The sequence below is a fragment of the Lemur catta genome, chromosome 12 (assembly GCF_020740605.2).
Source record: "Lemur catta isolate mLemCat1 chromosome 12, mLemCat1.pri, whole genome shotgun sequence".
In the NCBI taxonomy this organism is placed as follows: domain Eukaryota; kingdom Metazoa; phylum Chordata; class Mammalia; order Primates; family Lemuridae; genus Lemur; species Lemur catta.
Genome location: NC_059139.1, coordinates 22634674 through 22660583, shown reverse-complemented (window position 1 = coordinate 22660583; position 25910 = coordinate 22634674). Strand labels below are relative to the sequence as shown.

At 38.0% G+C, this 25910-nt stretch overlaps 1 protein-coding gene across 6 annotated transcripts in view; it reads right to left on the bottom strand.

The window, feature by feature from the left end:
- Positions 1-25910, bottom strand: part of SPEF2 (sperm flagellar 2) — a 194443-nt gene that overhangs the window by 17858 nt on the left and 150675 nt on the right. For 4 of the 6 annotated variants that reach the window (XM_045565587.1, XM_045565583.1, XM_045565585.1 and 1 more), the window contains 5 exons: positions 25393-25531; positions 22490-22719; positions 10450-10556; positions 9533-9715; positions 3964-4056 (listed from right to left, as the gene is read on the bottom strand). In XM_045565587.1, the coding sequence (XP_045421543.1) occupies positions 3964-4056; positions 9533-9715; positions 10450-10556; positions 22490-22719; positions 25393-25531 (752 nt within the window). Of the gene's footprint in view, positions 1-3963; positions 4057-9532; positions 9716-10449; positions 10557-10696; positions 12841-12940; positions 13065-13437; positions 13647-13759; positions 13978-14102; positions 14250-22489; positions 22720-25392; positions 25532-25910 lie in introns of those variants that run through there. The other 2 variants (XM_045565584.1, XM_045565588.1) reach the window with 2 other exon arrangements.

Here is a 25910-nt window from a genome sequence, read left to right as displayed (position 1 = left end):
AGGACTTGTAAATACGATGGGAAACTCATTCCCTTGAGTGGGTGATCTATGGCAGAGATAAAGGGATCTTCTGAGGTAATCAAGGTCTTAAATCAGTAGATTTTGAGTTAATACAAAGGGAGCCTGAGTTTGGGCCTGACCTAATCAGGTGAGTCCTTTTAAAAAAGGACCACCCAGGCCTTAAGGGAGCTATTTAAAGCCAGAGAGATGCTTTTCTCCTGGCCATGAAGAAGCAAACTGTCATGTTCTGGCGATGGCTATGTGGCAGGGAATAACTGGTAGTCTCTAGCAGCTGAAGGTCTCAATCCTGCAATGGCACAGATCTGAATTCTGTCAACAACCCATCTTGGAAGCCAATCTTGGATCCAATCTTGCAATCAGCCTCAGCTGAGATTGCAACCCCAGCTGTAAGACCCTCAGCTAAGCAATTCCTGCACTTCTAACTTATAGAACTAAGCAATTCCTGCACTTCTAACTTATAGAACTGTGAGATAATAACTGGGTATTGGTTTAAGCCACTAAAGATATGCTAATTGTTACACAGCATCAAAAACAAACACAATGCTATTGTTTCATTCATTCATCTAGTACTTACTGAGCACCTAATGTACTACACATGGGCTTTTCATGGGGTTTTATTTTATTTTATTTTTTTGGCTTAAAATACATTCACTGGTAAGGAGATAGAGATCCCTGTTCTTGAGGCAGCTTCTTTTTCTAAGGGGAAGGCAGACAATAAAGAACAAATAAAATCAATTAAGTAAATCATATAGTGATTATGGAAACACAGAAAGAAGTAGGTCAAGGAAAGGGGAATAGTGAGTGAAGAGTGGGGAGGGCAAAGGTGGCAGGATTGAGGTGAAATCTGAGCAAAGATGTGGAGGAGGGCAGAGAGCTGGCCAGGGAGGCTGCTAGGGTGAGAGCAGGACAGGCAAAGGGAGCTGCGGAGGCCAATCTCCCAAGGTGGGAGCAGGCCCTAGTGTTTGATTAACAGAGTGGGCAAGGGGAAGAACAGCAGGAGGTGAGATGGGAGAGGTGACAGGGTCAGAACACACAAGGCCTGGTTGGCCACATAAGGACCTTGGCTTGTCCAGAGCCATGGGAAGTTTTGAGCAGAGGCTGCTGTGATCTGCTTTGCAACCTTTGCAAAGACAAGGGAGAGACAGGGTGACCTATTTGAGACTGGTGCAGCCACCCAGGTGAAGTTGATTGTGTTCTATTCAGGTGACAGCAATGGGGCTAGGAAGAAGTGGTCTGATTCTGCATATGTGTATTGTGAAGGTAGAACTATCAGGATTTCCTGAGGGATTGGATGTAAGGTTTGAGAAAAGAGAGGAATTGAGTTGACTCCCAGGGTTCTGACCTGAGCAACTAGGACAGAGTTGTCATTGACTGAGATGGAGGGAACTTTAAGTGAGTATGGGAGGGGTGGAGTGGTGGGGACCAGAGATTAGGTGCCCAGTTTGAACATGCTGCGTTTGAGATGTCTGCTGGAGTATTCAAGTGGAGATGTCAAATTGGCAGTTGCATCTAGGAGTCTAAAGTTCGGAAGAGAGGTCTGCAGTAGAAATAGACATTTGGGATTTATTAGCAAGTAGCTGATATTTCAAACCCAGACCCTGGCTTTAACAAATATTAACCAGTCTGAGGGAATGGAAAAACATCTTAGGCTGTCACATGGACAGAAGCTATGGTGAAGAGTTTAAGACAACACTTGAGGGCTTAAATATGACAAAATTACAGCACTTTTCTCAGGAAAACCCTAAGGACTCTTGAACACTGGGTGCTGCGGGTGTGAGGAGCAGGGAAGCCAGGGCCCAGCCTGCTGAGCCTTGCCAGCGACAAGGAAGTGCACTGTCGTTGTCAGCAAACCATGGGATTGCAACATGAGATGCCTCAGGCATCCTTTTGTGGGTGCAGCTGGACCTTTTGTCCAGTTCTTGGGTCTCTGAGGTCACCCAAGCCCAAGGTCAGTAGTAATGGCTTGTCTCCAGGAGCCCTGCAGGACATGGCACAGGGGAAGGCCCTGGGTCAAGGGGCATAGATGACAAAGCAGGGGAGCAGAGAGCAACCCTAAATTGCAGCCCCAGCCCTCTTTTAAGAGGACACAGAGGGCCTGGGAGGTGAAGAGACCTGCCCAGGTTTCCACAGTGAGTTGCGGCAGAACTGGGAGCAGAGCCCAGTGTTTCTGGCCCCCAGAGTTGCTCCTTAATGGGGACATTTTCCCCCTGATTCGGTCTTTCCTATTTTGATTACAGCCAGAAAAGTGAACATCTTTTGTTTCTTTATGTTTTCTCCTTGCCCATCTTTCTTTAGCATATTAGCCATTAACCACTGTTTAACCATGTGTAGTTAGCACGGTCAGCTTCTGTTTCACTAACAGGTAGGGCTCACTGGCACCAATCACTGTTCTAAGGGAACCACTCATACGAATTCACTCTGCACAACAGCCCCACCACAGAGGAATAAAAATTCCAAGGCACAGAGGGGCTGGGTCAAGCCATGGAGACCTTGCAGCTTGTAAACAGTGGAATGTGTCCTTTTTTCCCAGTTTAAGACATTGAGATTTATGTGACACTGGGCACCAAGTCCCTGAGGCACCGGGAGGAGGACGGAAAACACCACTCCTTTCACTTTTTGTGTCCTATGGACTTTACACACACACACACACACACACACACACACACACACACACACACACACACACACAGCCCTACCAGCCATCTTTTGCCCCATAAGAGCACTTTTTGCTCAGGCTTCACAATCCTGCCTCTGTCCCCAACTTTGTTCCTTTTCTCCCTATAATTTCCCAGCAGCGAGTGGGAGCCACGTCTGTCCTTTTTACCAAAAGGTTCTTTCCTGTTTTCTGCCAAGTGAATAGCTAAAAGGCTCTGCCCTCGACTGACATTTTTAAAAACTTCTGGCTGAAAATGAAAGTACTTTTCACTTGGCATGAATTCAGACTTCCAGTTTCTCCCCAAGTCCTGAAGAGTCTGTTTATGTTAATGAAGATTTGTTCACAAAATCGCAGAGAGACTGTTCAAATCTCAGTCCTCCAGTCCCATGTTAGAAACAATGAGAACAAACAAAATACTGCCCCTGCAACTGGCAACTTCATATCTTGGACTTTTTAGGTAACACTCTGACCCCTTTCTCTCACCTTCTCTTCTGCTAGTATCTAGCAGAGGTGCTCAAAAAACATCATCCAATTGAAGGAAAGTGCTCAATTTAAGGTTATAACTGGAATTATGTTCAATTTTATACTGCAGTTGTGAACTACTGGCTGGCTAGAAATCTAACAATAAATATATTATACAGAGTTTGCTATGAGGTCTAAATCTGTCATTCACCTTTCCTCACATCTTACTGAATGTGGCTGTGTTAGGCCCATTTTTATATTTTAAACATTTACACTAAAGTCAGAGTATCTTTCAGATTTTACGATCCTGTTTTACATTGTGGCCTCAGGGATAAGGCTAATAAAAATGATAATAATAATAATATTGAAAGCAGTGAGCTCTGATGAGCCATGGGCAGTGCTATATTCAAACCCTTGCTGTGTTAGTTAACATCAAAGAGAAATAGTCAAAAACATATATTGGTAAAATGACAGACTCATACCCTAAGCTTTTAGAATTGGAAGGGCATTTAGAAACAAATGTGCTGAGTAATAATTTAGCTTATTTGAGAGATGAGAAAAGTGAATCACAAGAGGCCATAGGAATTGGCCAAAGTCACACAGAGAATTAATAGTAGGGCTCTATCGAGATTTCAGTCCCTGCCTCCTCTCCAGGGCTTCTCTACACTGTCTCCTTAGTGAACATTAAAGTCTGTATTTTAAGGCACAAAAAAGGAACTTAGACGCAGAGATAAAATCCAAAGCAGATTATACAAGCAGAAGAAAACACAAAGAAAATGACCAGTGCTATAATGCTAATTTTTTTTAAAGATCTCATTCATTACCTCTATGAGATGCTCCTGTCTATTAAATGGCAAGGGATCAAGAGGATTTTCTGGAATTTTTATATCTTCATCTCCTGTAAACCACAGGCCAACCTACACAAAAAAATAAAAATGAAAATCATTAAAGTATGTATTATGCAGAGATGTAATCATTCCTCTAAAAACAGCAGAGACTGAACCAATCCTGTTTCAGTTTCTACAGCAGTGGTCTCCAAAGTAGGGCACAGACACCATGGGGGTGTAGGAAAAAATACTAGAACTTCCATTTACATTGCTCATTATCTCATTATTTTGTAATTTTTATTTTTACATATTTGAGAATGTATATAATGTATTAGTGCCACAGTACAGCATAGAATTTACAAATAAAGTCCACATATTAGAGATGCCAGCTATATTTTAACTATTGGAATGTGTGATGAATCTTGGAGGTCATTACTCTAGATCAAGTTTGCATTAGCAATATTTTGGAGGGGTCCCCTCCATAACAATAGTTCCTGTTCCTTATGTACTGTTCATATCCTATCCATTCTTGGAAAATTGCTTAGTGCTGGGATACGTTGTTGGTGTTAGAAAAATCTTTTGCTGAGTAGCTGAATGACTGGCCTCTTTTTTACGACATCCCTCTCTCTCAATCCATACCTGACACAAATTACCAAATCCTCTTGGATTTGGCAGCTCCCATTTTGCAATGGCTCTCCCGGCTCTCCCTTCCTTCCATTCCCACTGCTACCACTCTGATGTAGAGCCTCATTACCTCTGTCACAGACCACTCTATAACCTCAAGCTGTTTTTGTTTCCAGTCTTTCTCTTATTTGCCTCAGCTTTTACTATGCAACCATATCAATTTTCTCATAATTTTAATGTTGTCATATTATCATTCTCTGCTCAGAACCATTTTCTATTCTCACTCGTTTAATCACACCATTCCTCCTACCTTAGGTGATTTCTATCCTCCTTTCCACCCAGATAAACCTACACATCTTTCCAGATCATACCTCTCCAGGGAGGCCTTCCTTGATCTCTCCTCTGAACTCCAATTTGACCTGTTTATTCCAAACATTTGGCATTAGTTAATTCTTTTGGGTGTTGTCAATCATGTTTGCTGTTAAACATCAGGTCTAAAATCCTTGGGTTCAAAGAATGTATCTTGCTAATCTTAACTTATATACAGAGTAAGTTCTTCATTTACATAATTATTTTGTTCCTAGGTCTTGCTCCCTTACCATCTTTAAGAGTAACAACCTATCCTTAGCACTGCCTACTGCCAAGAACCATTGGCTTGCCTAACCTGACTCTGGCCTATGCTCTATGTCTGACTTACTTCCAAGAATCACATGTGCTTTGAGAGATGGCTAGAATGGCATTGGATAGCTTGTAAGGATGTGCAACTCCTAGAGGTGAGGATTGCGTTTTCTTTTAATTTGGAAAGAAATGCTGGTTATGTGGAAGCCTGTGAGAGAGAAGAACCAGAAGAAGCTTAATACCCAGCATGGTACAAGCTAGGAACATAAGTGACTTCTGCACTGGCCAGGAGGAAATCCTTGCCCGATGGCTCATCTGTGGAGGGTAAGTACCACCTATGGAAGAATAGAGAGATGAGGAACATGGGTAGATTTATGCTTCTGGCCATGATGCAGTAATAAATAGCAGAATTATCCTCTTGCCTTAAACAACAAGAAAAATGGATAACATTTAGAATAGGATTTTCCAGACATTAGACAACAGGCAACACAGGACAGTCATTCTTGAAAGAAGGAAATAAATGAGGAGGCGTATTAGTATTCCAGCCTGGAGGACCTTTTCAGCCTGCGGGCCCAGGAGGGGCTCCTGGGTAGAGCCTGATGGTACTGCTGATTTAAGAAGTCAAGTTTTGTAGTTGAGGGAGTCCGTGGTTGCTAGAATTTGCAGGGCAAAGTACTAAAGTTGCGAACAGAAAGCAAGAGAGCTCTGGAGATATGAAGAGGGTGTCTCCTCAAGTCTTGACTGAGAGCCGATCTGTGGATGTGTATGTGGAAAATACCAGAGAAAGAGCCACTGGAAAGTAGTAAGGTCAGCAACTCCTGAGATTCAAACAGAGCTTGGATTAGTTTGTGTTACCACCACCCAGAGTGGAAGGACATCCTAATACACAAGACATTAGGTAGAGAGCCCCCAGAAGGATATTACCTTAGTAATGGACCCAGATTAGCCCTACAATAAAGGCTGCTCTGGACCCACTCTCACAATTCTTGATATAACTTTCAAAGGATAAAACTGATTTCAAGTAACATCACTATGTGCCTGACAATATCTAAAGGGATACAACAAAATTGGGTACCCAATAATATAAAATTCACATCATCTGTCATCCAATATTAAATTACTAGGCATGCAAAAAAGACAGAAAATATGACCTATATCCAGAAGAAACAACAATACAGAAATGAGACAGATGATAGAATGAATAGACAAGGATGTTAAACAGCTATTCTAAATATATTTCATTTGTTGAAGGAAATAAAGAAAAACATGCACAAAATGAGGAGACAAATGAAATATATTATAGAAACCCAACTTAAATGTCTAGAGATAAAAAAATACATCTGAAATGAAAAGTAAACTAGATGGTATTAATGGCAGACTCAACTTTGCAGAAGAAAACATCAGTGAACTTGAAGACACAGCAATAGAAATGAATGCAAAATACATCACAGAGAGGAAAAAGACAGGAAAAAATAAACAAAGAATCAGTGACCTGTGGGACAATACTAATAAACAAACATGTAATTAGATTTTAAGAAGGGGAGTGCAGAAAAACTATTTGAAGAGACAATCCTGAAAATTTTCCAAATTTGAAAAAAACTACAAGCCCACAGATTCAAGAAGCTCAACAAACCCCAAAGAGAGGAAACATGAAGAAAACCATAGTGAGGAACACAATAATCAAGTTGCTGAAAACCAGTGATAAAGAGAAAATATTAAAAGAGCTAGAGGAGGAAGAAAAGAAACAAAGATCCTTCCTCCTCCCCCATTTCTCAGTCAATTATCAATCCTATGTCCAATCACTACAATGCATAGGATTTTCCTTGATTTTTAAAACCAAAGATTCCTTCTATTGGTTTTCTAAAATATACGATATTTTGTTAATTAGAAAACCATTTCAAAGTGTTTTGTATATAAAAGGAGCAAATTAGAAAGAAAAAATATTGTTTTCTGAAAAATCAACCATAAGAATTCTAGTAATCTGAAGTGTTAAATGCAAACCTATATGTATAGTAAGGAGTTTAATTTGATAAGCAAGATTAAGCCAACCACATCCTGCCTCACTAGACTATTAAGTCATTTCTTTCTAAAATATGGAAATCGTCCTTGTATTCTCTTGCTAAAACATGGCCAAAGAATTTACATTTTTTACTTTTCTTTAGAGAATATGTACTGTGCTGTTTGGATCCTAGAACATCTGACTCATTAAGCCTATAATAATATGCATTCTCACTGATAGAAGATGAGTCGATACTTCAACATCAAAGACTTCTACACGAGTGTGACTACACATCCACACATGACAGAGACAGGGGCAGCCCAGCTGGGAGCAAAGGGCAAATAGGCTTTTATGCTGTCATTGTTTAGCCGAGGTCCATGGCCTAGCTGAATTCACAAATGCTGTATATTTTTCCATTTTAGAAGCTGGGGCAATCAGCTCACTCCTAAGTGGCTGTTGTGGTGAACTTGCAATTAGTCAAAAGAAAAAGAAAAACAGACAAAATAAAAAGCATAGGAGACAGCCCTCTTCTCCCAGAGAACTTCATTTCAGCAAGCCAGTTATGCTATCTTACTGTTCTAATGTGGCATTTTCAACAAATCTTATAAAATTTTGCCGTCAAAGCTATTTTGATTTTCCCCATGAAACATTTTGGGGGAGGATGGGGTGGCAAGCTGGCAAGTGTTGGAAATCTGTAAAAGGCAGGCAGGATGTTCAGGTGGCCTCTCCAAATGGCATCAGTGTCCTGGGGCTTCGGAGGAGTGGGAGCTAAGCAGGCAAGGGGAGAGGGCAGAGCTTAGCAATTACTGTTCCCCAAACATAGGCAGTGTTCAAATAAGTATTTCTGAGTTTCAATTAAATGCAGCATCCAACTTTCTCTAAGAAATTCACACCTTGGTAAAGGAACTTTCTGGTTCTGGCTCAGCACTTTGATAAATACTGTCAACACCCTTTGTTCTTCTCATGTTTGTGCAAAAGGATATTCAAATGATATCCTGTGTTAATTGCCACATACAGTAAATAGTGAAGGTCAGTAATTTCATGAGTGCCCACCTTTTAAAATCTTAAGCTATCTATGGAAATGTAGTACATTTTGGTCTGCTGATATTATTTTCAAACAAAACTACCTTAATAAATTGTAAATCCAGGACAATGACAGCATTCATAAATTGCTCTACTTGGGAAATAAATATATCAGAGCTCTTTCAGCCAAACACCTGTCTTGATCAGCCCTGAAAGAGCCTCATCATTATTCAGGTGTTATTTCCTCTGGCTCAACTGTACGAGCATGGTAACTTCAGGGCTATCTTAAAAAAAAAAGCATGGCATCCATTAATTAAGGAAGAAAAGAAAAGCAGGAGGAAATGAGATCTGTCAATGATGAAATACATGAGAGATACAGGCACCCAGAGAGTATCATCCTGTTTCAAAGTTCATTCCTTATAACGTTTCCTTCTTTTGTGTCTACCAGCAAAGTAAAATGGTGAGCAGTAGAATAAATTCAATTAGTAGAGACAAAATAAGTAATTCAGGTTCCTCTCAGGAATTTTTATTCTCACCGCTTTCTTGCTCAAACTTCTCAGAAATGAGCTGGCTTTTCTTGTCTTCACTTCCTAAAGACCTTTTCATTTCCTCAATCCTCTGCAATCTGGCTTCTGTATTTACTATTCCACCAAAATTTCTCTGGCAGAGGTCACTAGTTACATCCTACCTGCCAAGTATGGCCAGGTATTACACTTACTAGATTATCCATCACTTTTCTTGGATGATCTTCACTCATAAATTCAACAACTGCCTATATTATAGTGACTTGTACTCCCTTCTGTATCTGCCATATCAGATTGGACATTTCTATCTATACTACCACAGACATTTCAAACTCAGCTTGTCAAAAACAATCTCATCATTCACCAGCCTCTCACCCCAAAGACAAAACCTGCTTTTTCCCTGTGTTCTTTATCACTGTTCTTGCCACTCCTGGGGTATTAGGTATTGGGCTTATTAAAAGCTTTGCAGATGATTCTAATGTACAGCCAAAGAGAAGAACTACTGGTTAGGAATTCAGAACAATGAAGTTCATGTGACTTCTTTCAGATCCATTAGTTCTCCCGGAAGCTCTGACTTTTCCAGATCTTTTCCCTGGGGATAGAAGCCAGATTTCTGTCTGGGGCCTTCACACTGCCTGTGCTGCCTCTGGGTGCCTAGACATGGGCAGCTGAGACGCAAAACACTGGCCTGAGACCTGGCAATGTAGCATCAGCGAAAATTCACTTCCTAAAGCGAAAGTGTTCTGGTGCTATTACTGCCCCAGGTGCTGATAACAACCTGCATATACTGCTCAAAAGTGATGGTGCCCTTCTGCTCCTCATCCACAGCCTTGAACTTGTGCAGTGTCTCCAGGAGCTCCTCCTCCAGGGGGATGGGCCAAGGCATCGCAGTTACTAATAGGAATTTTCGCCAGTCCACAAACTCCGAGTTTACTGTTAATAAAGATGTTAACTCCTGTAACTAGAAGAAAACAGGAAATATTACTGGAATATTTGTATGACTCTATCTTGAAGCTCTGTTTGCTTAGATTTTCACAGTAAGAGGTTCACATGAAAGCAGTAGGATTTTATATTGGCAAATAGAGCAAATTTTGACTTTTGTTCCCTTTTGTGCCCTTTGTTCCACCAACCAATCCACGTCAGATAGTACCTAGAAAGTGTTTCATTGTTTTGCTTCCTTGACATGCGTGCGTGCTTTTTGCTTACTGTTACACAATCAATGTACTCATATGACTTCAGTAAATCTTGTACCTTTTCAACAGAGGAGGGATAAAGATTATATTAATAGCTGTGTCCTTGCAGGGCTTCTACAGCCCATGGAGAAATGATCTTTAACTACTTTGTTTTCTGATACGTTCTTAAGGAAAAGATTATGACAAAAAGCAAGAACTGCCAGAATCACCTGCTATTACTAGCTAGGATCATTCCGTCTGGTAGTTATGGATACAAACTCATGGCTGAGCCTCCCAGTCTCTGTAATGTTTCATTGACTGTTAGGATCATCACTGAGAATACTGAGCATGTGCATATGTGTCTTAATTTGAAGTTCATTGATTTTTTTATTCACTCAAATTTCATGGATTGCCTACTAAATGTCAGACACTATGCGAGTACTGGTTATTTTAGAACTATTGACTCACTGATAAAATTAGAAGAGTGTTCAAATCTTTAAAACCAAACAAAATGGAAGCTTACTTCAGGTAGGGTAAGGTGCATCCAACTACTAGGAAAGTTGTTGGTTCCAAGGTTCAGGGTCACCAAATCCAGCAGAATGTCAGTAAATGCTTTATTTCCTATCATGCCTATAATACAATGAAAAATATTTTGTCATTTATATTAAGTGACAGGGCTTTTTTTTTCTTTTGTTAAAATAGAAGAAATCATGGGTATTTGTATAATAACTTTATTCATGGTATTTAAAACTGTAAACTTTAGAGAAACAGAAGCCATCTTGAAAACATAAAAATAATAATCAATTTCCTGATACTTTTTCATTATTGTTTCTCAACTGAGTCAAAATACCTTTTTGGGCTTAGTAATAATTTATTTCAGACTGGGAAAAATTGTTAAATGGTAATTGGAGTTTTATTTGATCTTTTACTCAGAATAGCCTGAAGTTTTAAAAATATTACTCTAAGGTTTCCTATATACAGTGGGGCACAAGAATAATGTATTTTGGTAAATGTGAGATAAAGGTGTTTTAAATGCATACAGATCACCACTGCAATCAAGGTAACATATTTATCCTCTTTTTGCCCTTTAGATCAGAATATATTTGCTTTTGTAGATGTAAGGAGATATGAATTGTTAAATTATTAGATTGAAAGTGCTAATTTAATCATCTAATTGGCTCAATATTCCCTAAGATTACTAACCTTTAACATGCTTTCCCCTTATACACTAATTTACTTAACCCTATCTAAAAGAGATGTCTACTTTCGAATTGCATGCACATGCATCAAAAAAGAAATAGGAAAACAAAATAAATGAATATGCTTAAAAAATGTCTGGCTAACTCACAAAGCAGAGATACCTTCTAGAGCCAGGAGAGACTCCTAATGTGTATCTGGGTATATTTCAGGTCCAGAGTACATAGATATTCTTCTTTGTTTAGAAATAAAAAGAGTGAAACATAGACATAGTATCCCAAAGTTTTCTTTTTACATCTAAGTTTTTAGCATTTCTAAAAGTCCATGTGAAGTTTACCATTTCCTCTAACCTCTAGGGAAATGCAATAATCCTTTTAGAATGTCAGTGTTTCAAGGCAAATATACAATTTTGATATTTGGAAGATAATTTTCTGGGTAGCAAGAATGGGATCTTTCTTTCTTTGATATAATAGGCCATCTAGCTGGCTGTTCAGAAATAAATTCTGTATCCTTTTGGATCAAATCTGAGTAACCAATTTTATAGAGATGAAAACATTTTCCAGGTAGTTGAATTTTCAGTAAACTGAGCTCTATAGGATACCATCCTGGTTTTCAGACAGATTAGACATAAATCAGTCATGTTCCTCAAGATACAACCATAAATAAAATCTATTGAAACCATGAGGATATTCCAAGTATTTTAAAATTCTGCAAAGTTGTATGTGTTTCCACTGTCTTTAATGGCTATGGTATAAAACAAAATGTTGTTAAGACAATACTTTCAGTTTACATAAGAATTTTTTATCTGAGGCTCTTAGTATGAAATGTGAAAACTATTTTAATATTTGACCTTGTTACTTAAATGGCCAAGGCATGTAGTGATATGATTTTCATACCTAATACAATAACATAAATAGATTCTCTTACAAATTTTGTTCATGGATAGCAAGAGAAGCTCTCTTTTAATCTGGCCCTAGATTAGTTATCTAATGTAGCTATCATTTAGAATTATCTCAGAAAAACAGTAAATTGTATGCCGACTTAAGAGAACACAAACCATAATTATAGTGGTTACCCTCAGTGATAACTCTCAGAAAGATGACATTAAAATAACCATTGTTTAGAAGCATATACCTCTACCCAAAGAATGCAAAAGAATGTGTGAATACATAAGTAGAGTCAGAAAGTTACAGGAAAATCAATCTTGGAATTTTACTTTGTATGTTTGGAAGATGCCAAATGTCTCTTATGTTTGATGTGAAGACAGGTTACTGTTTTACTTTTAAATTTTAGGTTTTTGAAAATCATTTATTTTATTTTATTTTATTTCTATGACCAATAACAATGTCAACATTTGTCACATAACTAATCACTTTCATAATGGCTATCTGAGTTTGATGAGCAATCCGAATTAGGTCTTGTGTCACCAGCTGAAGATAGTGTTCTTGTATTCCATAAATGAATAGCTTCCCTAGGGTCAAAATTATTAATATCTGGAGAGTTCAAATGAATGATCAAGGCATCCGTCATGCTTTCATCCTCAATTTTAGCATGCATGTGTGACTTGGTCCGTTTCATCTGACTAAAGCCACGTTCTGCTTCAGCTGAACTTGCAGGAAGTGTCAGCACTAGGTCAACTAGTGTCAGGATATTTGGATACTTGTGTAAATAAATGGAATTTACAAAATCCCAAGTCAATTTTCGAATGTTCTGAAATCTAGGAGGGAAGATGAAAAATGTAAAAGGTTAAGATTTCCAAGTTTTATCCAAATATTTATAAATCTCAACTAGTTTCCTCAGCTTGCTTTCTTGCTTACCTGGCATAAATCTCGAATTTCAACATGCCCCATTCAGTGTCCACCTCATCAAGTTTCACATTGGCAGCTTCTAATACTGGTTCATAATGTGCAAGCAGGATAGATACCTCTCTTTCTCCAAATTCTGCAATCAATACACAAGAAAAGTCACATACAAAAGAAACTCATAAAGACAACCAAAGAATAATAGGTTTAAAATTAGAGGACCGGGAGTGGCAGCTCATGCCTGTAATCTAAGGACTTTGGGAAGCTGAAGCAGGAGGATCACTTGAGGTCAGGAAATTGAGACCGGCCTGGGCAACACCACAAGACCCTGTCTCTACAAAAACATTTAAATACTAGCTAGGCACGGTGGTGTGCACCTGTAGTCCCAGCTACTCCGGAGGCTGAGGCAGAAGCATCACTTGAGCCCAGCCTGGGCAACTGAGGGAGACCCTGTCTCCGAAAAAAACCTTTTAAAGATAAAACAAGAGACAATATCAGTGCATATAAGTTACCTTGATTTATTTTTGTGGGCCACAACTTAAAGCTTCCAATCATGGTAGCCCTCATCACATAGTGGCTGGCATCTCTGAAGCAGCCTTCCAGCCTCTTGATAAGATGTGTTAAAACCATGAGTCTCATGGCAGAAATGTTTTCTTTTCCTCTGAGGCAGTTACCATGAAAGGATGTGACTGAATCCACCCTGCGTTCTTTTGGTCCTGGTCTGGGGGGAAAAATTTTCCAAGTAAGGAATTAAATGAAAAAGCATTTGGCTTAAATAAATCCCCAAGTCAAACTGTCTGGTTTGACAGACCTCAGATCACCTTGACCTCTCACCTTGTTTGATATATTTGGAGCATTTCCAGTGTTGACTCTAAGGTGGAAAATATGTCAGCAATTGAAGAATTTCTGTTTTGACTGACACGGGACAGAATGCTAAGGACATTAATGACATCCACCAAAAAGTGGGCAAATTTAATAATGTTGGCTTGAAGAAGGGATTCTAGAAGGTCTTTGGCTTTCTGTTGACTGCTGTCACTTTTGCCTTTGCTTGCCTATAAAACAGGTTGGGAATAATATGGTGGTTATCTTTCTCAAAATTATTACTCCAAGAAGCTCAAAAAAGTATTTCCTGTTATTCTGAAAAAGTAAAATAATGCAGTATTTCAAAACTACTTACTGAATGCAGTTGCTGGACAATTGCAGGATATCCCTTGAGAAAGTTCTGGAGGGCTGTCTGTAATCCATGAAGCCACCTTCTGCCTCCTATTTGAGAAGGTATCACAGGTCGAAGGTGAAGGACTTTGAAAGCAGTTATCAGAGAATTCTTATGAAGAGAAGAATTGTGATAGAAGTGATAAATGCTATGAAGAAGGTCTTTGACATCATTGTACAGTGGAATGCTCTGGAACACCACCTTGTAAGACAATTCAAGGTGATGTGCAAAGCAATATACAGTCTGCACACATGGTTGGATTTCTCTTAAAAGCAGGGCTACACTGTTGTTCTCTCCCTCTATGCCAGGGGTGCCATCACTTCCAAAACCAACCAATTTCTTTGCCCACTCTTGGCTCGACAGCCTAAGGTGAAGATTTATCTCTAGAGTTTTCTCAATGGCATTTTTTATTGCCAGAGGATCTTTCCTTTCTACTGTCTGTACCCCAACAATTTGACAATGCACTTTTCCTGCATGTGCAAACTGCACATAGACAATTTTGGCTTCCTTGATTAAACTGTCTATAATTCCATCACTGATGACTGAGAAAAATTTACTTTTCTCTAGTTTCTCTCTTAGATGTTTCCGTTCTACTTCAGCAATAAAATATGTAAACGTTCTTGCTGATTTGTTGGTTCTGAATACTGGGCCAATATCAACGCCCTTCATATCATCCAACTTGCACATCCAGATAAAATCTTTGAGGGGGCGTCCAGTCTTGGCAATAGCATGACATGATCTGAATAAGTTCTCGACTCTCCCAAGGGTGACTTTGCTCATGGTCCTCACCATAAGGTTGGTGGTGGCTCTGTTCACTGGAGAACCACTTGTTGCTTCCATTAATGAAGCCTTGGCATGAGCCTCGCTGAGATGATGTGCATTGAGAAATTCAGTCCTAAAGTTGTCCGTGCCAGAAGAAAAACTCAACTGACTTCCCCCTGACTTCACTCCGTGCTTACGACACAGGGCACAGAACATAATATTTAATAACTCATCATATACAAGCCAAGGATATTTTTTTAACCAAATTTTCAAAAATTGATGGTTTCTCTTTGGAAAATAATGGTCTAGCTTCCGTGGCCTTTTCTGCTTTCCAGGGACTTGACTCACAACATCCGGAGGATCCCTGCCTTTAAAATAACTCCACATTGTTATTTTAAGTAATCACAAGGTCTTAACCTCTGCCCGCCCCCCACGTTGGCTCCTTATTTTTGGAAAAATTATACTGAGTGCTTATTACTTATCAGGCATTCTGGCAAGCTCTGTAACTGGTTTATATCAGTCAATCCTCACAATCCATTATCCCTATGTTATAGTTAAGAAAATGGACCAACTATTATTATCACCATTTTACAGATAAGAAAACTGGGGCACAGAGGGGTTAGTTAGTGCATCCAATGTTGTAGTGCTCCTAAGTAAGTGGTGGAGCTGGAATTCACCAGTAGGCTCCGTAGTACCCATGTTTATGCACTTCACTATTATGAGTTTTCTGCTTGGGGGAAGGGGTGCTGTGGTCTTCCTCACTACAGAATCCATTTCTCTATGCATAAAGGGACACTGATTTTACTGAAATTTCCTTCCCATGGGAATAAAAAGGAATAATAGGGAATGCATGGTAGTGTGTCTATAAGATCTGCCTTGAACATGTCTCTTCTCTTGCCTGAGTCCTACCTTCTCTGGCAATGGTACAGCAAACTTGTTAATTTACAAAAAGGGTGTCAGGCTTTGAAACCCTTGCCAGGTGGTTTCATAAAGGAGCTGTGCTCCATGCCTCATCTTTCTTCTTTCCCTAAAGATTGCATTTTTGACACACATTTGATTATTTTTCAGAGAGGAGAACCGATATATAGCTGAAGAGAAGCATTAAAAAAATAAAAATTGCAAGCAACAAAATTCTCAAATACCAGTTTCTTCCTGAAGGTAGAGAATCTAGATCACATATATATGTCCCTTCTACAAATTCTTTGATATTATTAATCATTAGATTATATTGTTTTATTTTTATCATATAATGAATAAATTGAATATGTATTTGTATATTAAATTAAAATATCTCATGCTGACATCCACTCCATCTTTTTGGTTCAATGCTTTATGGTTCTAGGCTTTGGGCTCTCAATTGGATTTTAAATTCTTCTGATAGAACTATACTTACTTCTTTTGTGCCTTATAACATCTAGCTGACGGCTAAGCACTTGGTAGATGTTTAAGAAAATAAATCTCCTTTCTTAACTGACTTTTATCATCTCCTATCTCTTAACCATTTTTTAATTGAAAACCTTTGACATTAGTTGATCTATCTTATTTTTATTTAATGTCTACCTTGCCTTTTAATAAGTCTTTTTGCAGTTGTTAAAACAGACCCTACTTTTTTCAAATTCCAAATATTACTGTATTGAATTTAAAATTAGTCTCTTTGTAGTTGACAGCTACTGCCTTTATTTTCTTACCTAAGCATTGGGCAGTCTTTCACTGTGGGCCTGTAAGACCATGTCTGGGGCCTGCTCTACACATATAAATATTGGCAAATAAATGAATGAAGGATGAAAAGAAAAGTCTCCTGTTGTTAAAGGAAAGCGTTTTAATTTTCAATACTGATTTTGCCAGCTTTTATGTTTTTAGTGTTATGGCTAGATTTTCCAGAAGATGTTATGTTGAATTCTGAGCAGATTCTATTCTTTCATTTATCTAATGTCAGTTTTCTGGCTTCATGAAATTGCCTGTATGTTTCATCCTAAAGACACATTTGAAACTCTGACTATGAACAGTTTTAATAGGTTCAAAGTATTCTAGATTCACTATTGCTTTTCTGTGATCTGAATCTGATCTAGTCAAGGACTTCACCCACTGAGAGAGCAGTAGGGGACTTGGGGTACACACTCCTCTTTGTTGTTATCTCTGGGGTTTGCCACATGGTATGATAGTTCTATTAATAGCATCCATTCTTCTATATCATCCCTTTTCTAAGAAATCTTTATGTATTTCTTGATTTGGGCAATGTTAGACTAATTTAAGCAGTTTGCAGATCAAAATACTCACCTGAAAATATCATATTTTTATAATCTTCTGAGACACTAAGCCTGGAAAAACCCACAGAACCTTTTAGTTATCCCTTTCAAGCCACCACTGACGTGCCCTTCCTTCTGCCTCTTGGTTCCTGGAGGCTTTGTAGAGAGACTGGCAATGTCGACTACTCTCACAGACAGTCTCTTCCCCTCTCCAATCCATTCTCCATGACCGTGGGCTCTAAACGCCTTTGAGAATCCTCTCTTACGTGCCCTTTGCAAGCCGCTTGGGGCTTCACAACCTGACCACAAGCTCTTTGTGGTCTCACCGCCTGCCCCTTGTCCCAGCTGTTTGCTGTTCCCTAAATATGTTATGCAATCTCAGAATCTCCAGTTGTTCCATTTTCCCCTTTGCCTGGAATATCCTTCCCCTGCTTCTCTTCCTGGAAGGTTCAGTTTCAAAAGCCTCTAGGCTAACTCCCATGGTGATCCATATAGGCAGCAATAGCTACTCTCCTTCCTTAGAATTTCTGGAAAATCCATGTAGCTGCACGATCTAGCTTAGCCATCATAGCCCAGCATTCTGAATTTGTCCCCTCTCTTTCTGAGACCAGTCATTAAAGAAGGATCTCCAAGATGGTTCAAAGGAGGGGTCCTTGTCAGTTTTTAAAACAATGTTACAGACCTTGCACAACTAAATGCTGCCTCTTTTGAAGAAAAAGGGAGGGTGTAGAATTTGCTGGACTGTGTTCTCTCCAAATAGCTTCTCAGTAGAAGCCAAAATAAATGTGAACTGATCTCTACAGGCATTACATGGAGTCCAGTGTGCTTACAAGAAAAAAGAGTTCTTACTGTTTAAACAGGGACAAAGGAACACTGCTAAAGTGTTCTACTTTCAATAGACTCCAGATTGCTTCCATTGGAGAAAGGCTGTCTTCCTGATGTACTTGGCACTGGATGTTTGGAGACAAGATGTACCTGCCCAGAGCTTACTGCAATGTACAAAATCAGTGGTTTTTGTTTTGTATGCTGATAGTCCCCAGGGAGCCATATTACTGCACAGTTTAATTCTACCAGGTGGCGAACACTTTTTCTGGAAGTACTCTGGGGTAATATTGCAGGTGCCCATCAGGGTATTTGCACCTTCAGGACACTAAGATAACATTTTGGATAATAATGAGAATAGTTTGTGTCAATACTGTATAATATTATGTATCATATACTAATATGACATTTAATTATACAATCAAGTCATAATGGCTTATATTACCTTTAAAGTGTGCATTCCATGTGCTATATCCTTTCTAAGCACTTGACATATATTAATTACTTTAATCTTCATAACAACCTCATGAAATGATCATTATTATCCCCATTTTGCAGGTGAGGAAAATAATGCACAGAGAAATTAAATAACTTGCCCAAGATGATATGACAGGCATTTCGTAAGAGGTGAACTTGAGAAAGAGCTGTCTGATTCCAGCCATCTCATCATAGGTTGAGGTGGATAATAAGTGAATTAATATATGGAAATACTAGCACAGGGCCTGACGCACAGTAACAATGCCAAATTGGCTATAGTTATAATTCTGAAAATATTCACTAAATCACACTCTGTACTGGGAGTATGTTTGTGGGAACGATTCCTAGGACGGTCAAGGGAAAGAATGGTTCAACTGATTCACTGGCTGTCTCTTACTTAAGCTGCTCCCATGATTCTAAAGTATGGATCTTTGCTAGGTGGTAAGAACAATGCAAATGTGATCAACTGTTTAATTGCATTGTGCATGACCTTCTTTGATTAGCCTGGTCATTAGTAAGGTCATTTTTTTCCTAGTATATTTGTGACAATCATATCAACAAATGGTATTTTATATCTAATCATTACCTGTACCAAAAGAGATTTAGAACTACCATAAGTAGCAGAATTTGACCAGAAAAGGAGTGTTGAATATATTATAGAGTATGATGCATTTTCAATTTTACATTAACTTTAGTAATGGCTATTTTAATGAAGACTTTTATTTTCCAGTGGGTTAACCAATATTCAGCAGAAAACTCCTTAAGCTTTAGTTCTTTCCGTTTATATCCTGATACTAGCTACTCACAGTATTTAAAGTGTTCAGTCACTTGTTTTAATCAAAAATTACCCATTTCTTTCAATAATTTTACTTGTATAGCCTAATTAAAGGTTGTAAAGTGTAATTTAATAACATCACACTCATAAATTTGCTAAAAGATCTTACTGTGGGACTAATAACACGACTATTACATGCAAATATGTATGCTTTTTTCCTAGGGAAAAAATCCATCTGTTTTAATATATTTTAGCAAACTTGAAAGTTGCATCTTAGATATCATCGGTTACATGGGCATATAGGAAATAGTATAAGAAAATGTTCATATTTCTTGGCTTAGAAATAACAACAACTTTCAAGTTAAACAGGAAGTTATTCAGGATCACACATTTAGAAATATACCGCATTCAGCCAGTAGCTCCATACTTTCAAACCTGTTATCACTTCAACTAAGATTGTCTTTTAAAATCATAGAGTTCTAGGGTAAATACAATGGAAGATATTATAAAAGATTGCTTTCCAGTTCTAGGAAAGGATACAACAAAAGACTTCATTCAAAATATGCCCAGGCATGTATCATTTAAACAATTGTTTTTTAAGTGAACAGCAATTGCAGAACTGAGGAAGAAAGACTAAAGCCAGAGGATATTTTGTGGGGCCAGAAGAGATGGAAAAAAGGGATGAGTGGTAATTATTGGGTTTCTTCAGGAAGGGAAAATATCTGCAGGCTGGGTTCAGGGGTGTCAGTAGAGAACCTCCAATTTTGTGACTTTGAGATGCAGAAAACAGAATGATATTACTTTTCCCTTTCCTTGATGATGTAGCAAAAATAGTAACAATGAACATTACTTCTGATAAAATACCCAACACTGTGATAAGTATTTTACGTATACCTAAAAAGCAACCTATGCAGTATATGGTTTTTCAAATGGTGTAATTGAGCTAATAATAAAGGGTTTAAACTGTTGGCACATAGACCATAACTCATTTTGAATCAACAAAATCCCCAAATCCTACAGCATTATACAGCTTTGTAAATTCTGTGGTAATTCCAACTGCGATTCTTACATTTGGGTTAATTCTCCAGCTTGGGTGGGACAGGTGGTTCTTCAGCTAGAGAAGATCTCCTGTTTTATTTGCCTGGAAGCCATGAGCATTTCCTGAACATCCATACTCTCATACTCATGCCTCATGTCTACAGGTTTTCTAGGAGCTAATCCCCTGACTTTAAATATCCTTGATATCCTTGCCACCAAATTGCTGTTTACTCCCTTCAATTTCTCCCTCCAAGGTATTACTTTTGTATTGCATTCTGAGCACTTTTATAATGTTCATATTGTGTCCTAGAAAGAATCCAGATAGTTGTTTATATTTTCTTCTTTGCTTGACTTTTCAAACTATACTCTAAGTTCCCTAGGGCAAGTGGTTTTCTTTTACTCTGTTTTTTTTTTTTAATATAACTGTTGCCCTCCTTTTCTCCCTCCCTTCCTGTCTTTCTTCTCCCTCCCTTGCTATAAATATTTCTACAATCGTCTGAAAACAGTCTTACTCTACCATATTCTGAAAACAGATAAATGTATCTGTTGACATCTTTTTGTCCCAAGGGTTTCTTGAGTTAGTTTTCTAAGACATACACATGCCAAGTTATAGCTGCTATTTGTTATTTATTTTTAAACTTTTAGTGGAAATGTGAGCTCTAGTTTTGAGGTTGGATCCAACAAAGTATTACCATTATCATCATGAATACTAGGGTCCCTTCTAAAAAGAATTATAAGTGACTGATAATTTTCCAAAATCCACTTCCACCTACTCAAATGAACCTAAATGATTTAGTTTTTATCTACTAATTGAGTGATTTACTCCCAGTCACCATGCTGTAGGATTAAAGCAAATCATATTTCATGTTTAGACTCTTTTCACACATACCTTTTTATTTTATATGTAAAAACAGCATGGATAAAATGAAGAGCAAAAGCTACTTTGAAGATGGAAGTATGTAACAAAAGGGCATCGTGAAGCTCACACAATGGAGAAGACGCACCATGCTGGCTGCAGGGCTGAAGGATTTCATGGGCTGACTTTATAAAGTTGATCTTTTTTTTTTACCTGCTGATGGCCACGTTGCTTTCATGCCCATATGCTGCCAACTGGAGTCTGTGTCCATCCACAGCTGTAGTGTGTGCTTTTACACCTTGGAAGTGTGAAGCCTGCTTAAGCTGATTTGATGAGCTGACACATGCTGGCACAAGGGTTTACTTAGGCACACATATACACACCTAATTCACCTGCTGGGCTTGGCAAGGAAGCCTTCAGACTTAAGAGTAGAGTAATGCTCTTTTTACTAATGATATTTGATGTGAATTTCTGGAAATACTGGACTTTTAAAACCAAGTGACATTGTGTTAAGTTGACTGTTCGCTAGGGAAAAGTAATGATTTCCCAGTAAGTAGGATATGCTGGAAGATAAAATAAATGTGTTTATAAAAGGCAACTAGTTCAATGAGAAGGGGCAAGAACTTTGGATTTGCAGAGATCTGATGATGTATGATCATAGGCAAATTGCTCAAGTGCTCTGCGACTCAGTGTCTAGACCTATAAAGTAGAGATGATAATCCTACGTGATCTGTCCAAATAATTTGTGCTATAATTAATGGAACTCATTGAAGAATATCTAGAAGTAGGAGGAGGCTGTGCAGATGCCATAGAGCTATAAGGATAAAATGTGGAGGAATTAAAAAATCTGTATGCAGAAAACATGTATACATAATGTACACAAATTGATCAGTCAAGAAAATATTTGTGACCAGCTTATTTGGTTTTGCTTATGGTCTAGGAAGCATTGAGGGGGAAAAACAAACATAAAAGAGAAATTCTCTATTCCCCAGTCTCCATTCACAGACTAGTGGGGGAAACAGAAACACAACTCATAATTCCAACACGAAAGCTAAATTAGAAGTATGCACAAAGGCTCTCAACTGCCAGATGTTGTAATACCCAAATTTACCAATTTGCTACCAAGAGAGGACAAGAATGGAGAATTACCACGAATGAGGATCAACGCACTGCTCAAGTATTAGTCACTGTGATTCTCTTGTTTGTTTAAGGTCTATGTTGTATGAAGCAAATATTTGATAAACTAGAACAAAGCAAGGGCTGGTTTTAGTGGTACACAATCCCACAGAGCTGATTTTATCTGTGGGAAAGTGACTGGCATCCTGGTTAATCTTAACATTTTTTGTGCTCTTTGCATGATAATTATTTTTCCTACCTTTAGGTGCCATATCTAAGAACTGATCTCGAAGATTGTCAAGCTGTTCAATGGTCAGGGTGCCATTTTCCTCCTTTTCTATGGGTGGAGGACGTATTGGTGGGGGAGGATCCGGGAAGACTTTTATATCGCTATTAATGAAGAAGTCTTCTTGGCTTAAATAAAGTTCATTCTGAATTTTTGTAGATGTTTCAATATGATAGCGAGCTACTTCAGTTAACTTTTCTATGCTGAAAATGGTAAAATGAATAAAGTTATCCCTATTAAAGATACTATTAGATTAACAGTGTCTGCTTACAAGACAGACACACAAAAGTGAACACGTTATATAGCTAAGTTAGACAATTCCATTTGCATGTTTAAAAATTGTGATTTCTCCTCAAATCTATTTTGTAAAAAGGCAAGGTATTAAATAAATGTATATTAAAAACAAAAGACTTGCTTATTATACCACTAATAGCTATACATTTTATACAAAGCCAAACAAAAAGAGAATCTATTAAATATAGTTTTTATTAGTATTACAACATATTTCATTATATAAGTAAGATTATGCCAAAGGTTATATTTCATTCTAAGTATGAACCAGAATAAGAATATATGGCACAATACCCTGTAAAATATGACTGTTAGAATAATACATTTATTTGGAATCAGGATGAATTATAAAGTGAATCAAATGTGATAGTGAATTTCTATTATGGAGTGCTTTTCTCTAACTTTATGTTATCTAAGACACAGTTGTCAAAATAGCCTCTGATGCACACAATCCATTGAAATTGCTTTGCTTTCTTTGCCAAGAATAACAATTCCTAGCTAGATCACTTGGCTACAAGCAACAACAGTTAGGAACTGTAGTGACAGTGCCGTGGAGAGAATACCAGGAGCCGAGCTCTTATTCTAGGGCATTCTTTAGCCACAGGTCCTGGGGTAAGTTGCCTAAGCTCTCTGAATTTCCCTATCTTTGCAATGGAGTCAACAACATGTTACTCTCTACCTTATGGTTGTTAATGTGAAATCAAATGAGGCATGGATTTAAACTTTACTGGGGATATATTTATAGTTAATGGTCTAATTAAAGGCCATTTTAAAGGCCAGAGAAGTTTTATACATGAATAAGTACATTATCACTGTACTAAAGAAAGGATATTGTTTATATCCTACAATGAAAGATTAAACATCACAGGAAAATTCGTATTTAATCTACTTGTATATAATTCAGAAACCCCAAATATACCATATACTGAAAAATTTAAAAATACTATTAGTTGCTGTCTTTTCAAAAGACATCCTTGAATTCAACCCCAGGATGCTGTCTTTGTGAGTGTCCACATAGTATGTATTAGCCAATTAGTTTATGCTTTAGGGGTTTTGGGTGCCGGGGGACCGAGGAGAAGGGCACTGGATAGCTACTGAGTTTACATAAGTGAGGAGGGACTCCAGATGCAGACTGAGACCCAGCCTTAACCAGGGTATCAAAACAGATTCGCGCCACCTAGTGGAAGGTTACTAAGAGTAACTCTCAAGAATGGGAGAAAAACATGCCAGAAAAATAAAAAGCAGGATTTGAAGCCCAAAGGGATCTAATTGCTCTTTTCCTTCCCCACCACCCCGGCTCCAGTATCACATTTCTAGGTTTTAACTTCTGTGGTCACAATTCCTGACGGCTTCTGAGCTTTAGAGGGCATAGATATATACGCAATATAAATCTGAGCAATACAAGTACATCTGATAAAAATAATATGCATTTACACTTGATGGCCACATGGATGGGAGCCACGAATCCTAGTAATGAGGAAGATATGCTTTCATTCGTAAGTGGTGGTCAGAGAACAGAACTGAATATTATTGCTCTGTGACGCTGATGAGTTATCCAGTAGTAAAATTATTTTAAGCATTACTGAAGTAAGATTGCCAGACTGAGATATGTTTCTGTTTGTATTTTTATCTGTTTATTTGTTTATTTTTAACCATGGAGTAATAATTCTAAACAACTATGCTGAAAATTTTACAAAGGAACTTTCATTATAAGACAAAGACCAGAGAAAACAAACTGTAACGACTGTTTTTAGATGACAATTGTTGCTTCTGAGAATACCTGCCATTTGAGTCCTATTTACTTAGCAACTTCTAAATTTTCAGTAAATGTTTACTGCAAACTCTAGTGCACCACAGAATGTAGATCTACTAGAAGTCTCTGAAATAGCCTGGCTGGAGTGTTTCCTTGTATAGATGAAGCCAACGAGGCCCAAACCAATCAAGCATGCTACTAATCTGTGGACAACATGGGACTCCTGGTTCGGACTATCATGTCTCCTGACTCTCAGATGAGGACTTTTCCATTTTGCTGAGCTGCCTTTTTTCTCCTGGGAGGGGAAAGCTAAGAAGATGAGATCACTGCCCCTCACTAGTAATGAGAATCTGGAAAACCTTTGGAAATCAACAGAAAAGTAGAACCAGGTATTGCATTTATAGGGAAATCAGCCTAACCAGTAAAACATTCCAGTGAATGACTTTTTAATCTCCCATTAATTGGCTCTAATAAGTCTGACATTAGAAAGATATGGGGCATTATTTTACTTCTGAAAAATCTTTCAAAATTACCTGTAATCTTATCTTGTAAACTAAGGTTCTCATTAAGCAGTATGAAAACTCAACTCATAAATAATGTACAAAATTGGATCTTGCAATAGAACCCTTTGATACAGGATTTGCTATTTGAAGAGTCCATACGAATGTGACAGTAAAGCTAACTTTATGTGTTTATACATGTGATTTCCTAAAAGGTCAAAATTTATATTTGTAAATGTAATTTAAATTTGTAAACACCTTGAAAATCTTTGTCAATGTTGGCACTCAAGAATTAAAGAAGTGTATTTTTAAAAAGCCATGTAGTACTTTACCTGGCCATTTCATTCAAGTATCTTTCACCAAGCCATTTTTCCAAGAGTTTATATACATTGACCGCCTTTGTTACTAAATCTTCAAGGGCAGCCAATGCTTTTGCCTTTATCAGTTCAAGTCGAAACTGTGTGGCTTTCTCTATTTAAAAAGAGAAATAGGGATTCTTTAATGTACATATACATGACTTTTCTAATGAACAGATTCACTTTTAAACCACTCATGCTTCAATTTGTAAAGCTTTAGGTGTACATTTAATATATACCAATATGGATAATGTCTTATCTATCTCACTAGGAAACAAATGTGATAGAGTCACTTGAGAAATTATCTAAACCACAATTATAATTGAGCTTTACATTTATTGCACTTTATAGCAATATACTTTTTGACAAATGACATGTGAAAACACACAGATATTTTCTGAAATTCAAAAAGGGAGGGAGGGACAGAGTCTCTTGCTCATCTCCCTACTTTAGAACCTTGGAGTAGCAATGTCATTGTATTTCTCAGCACTGCT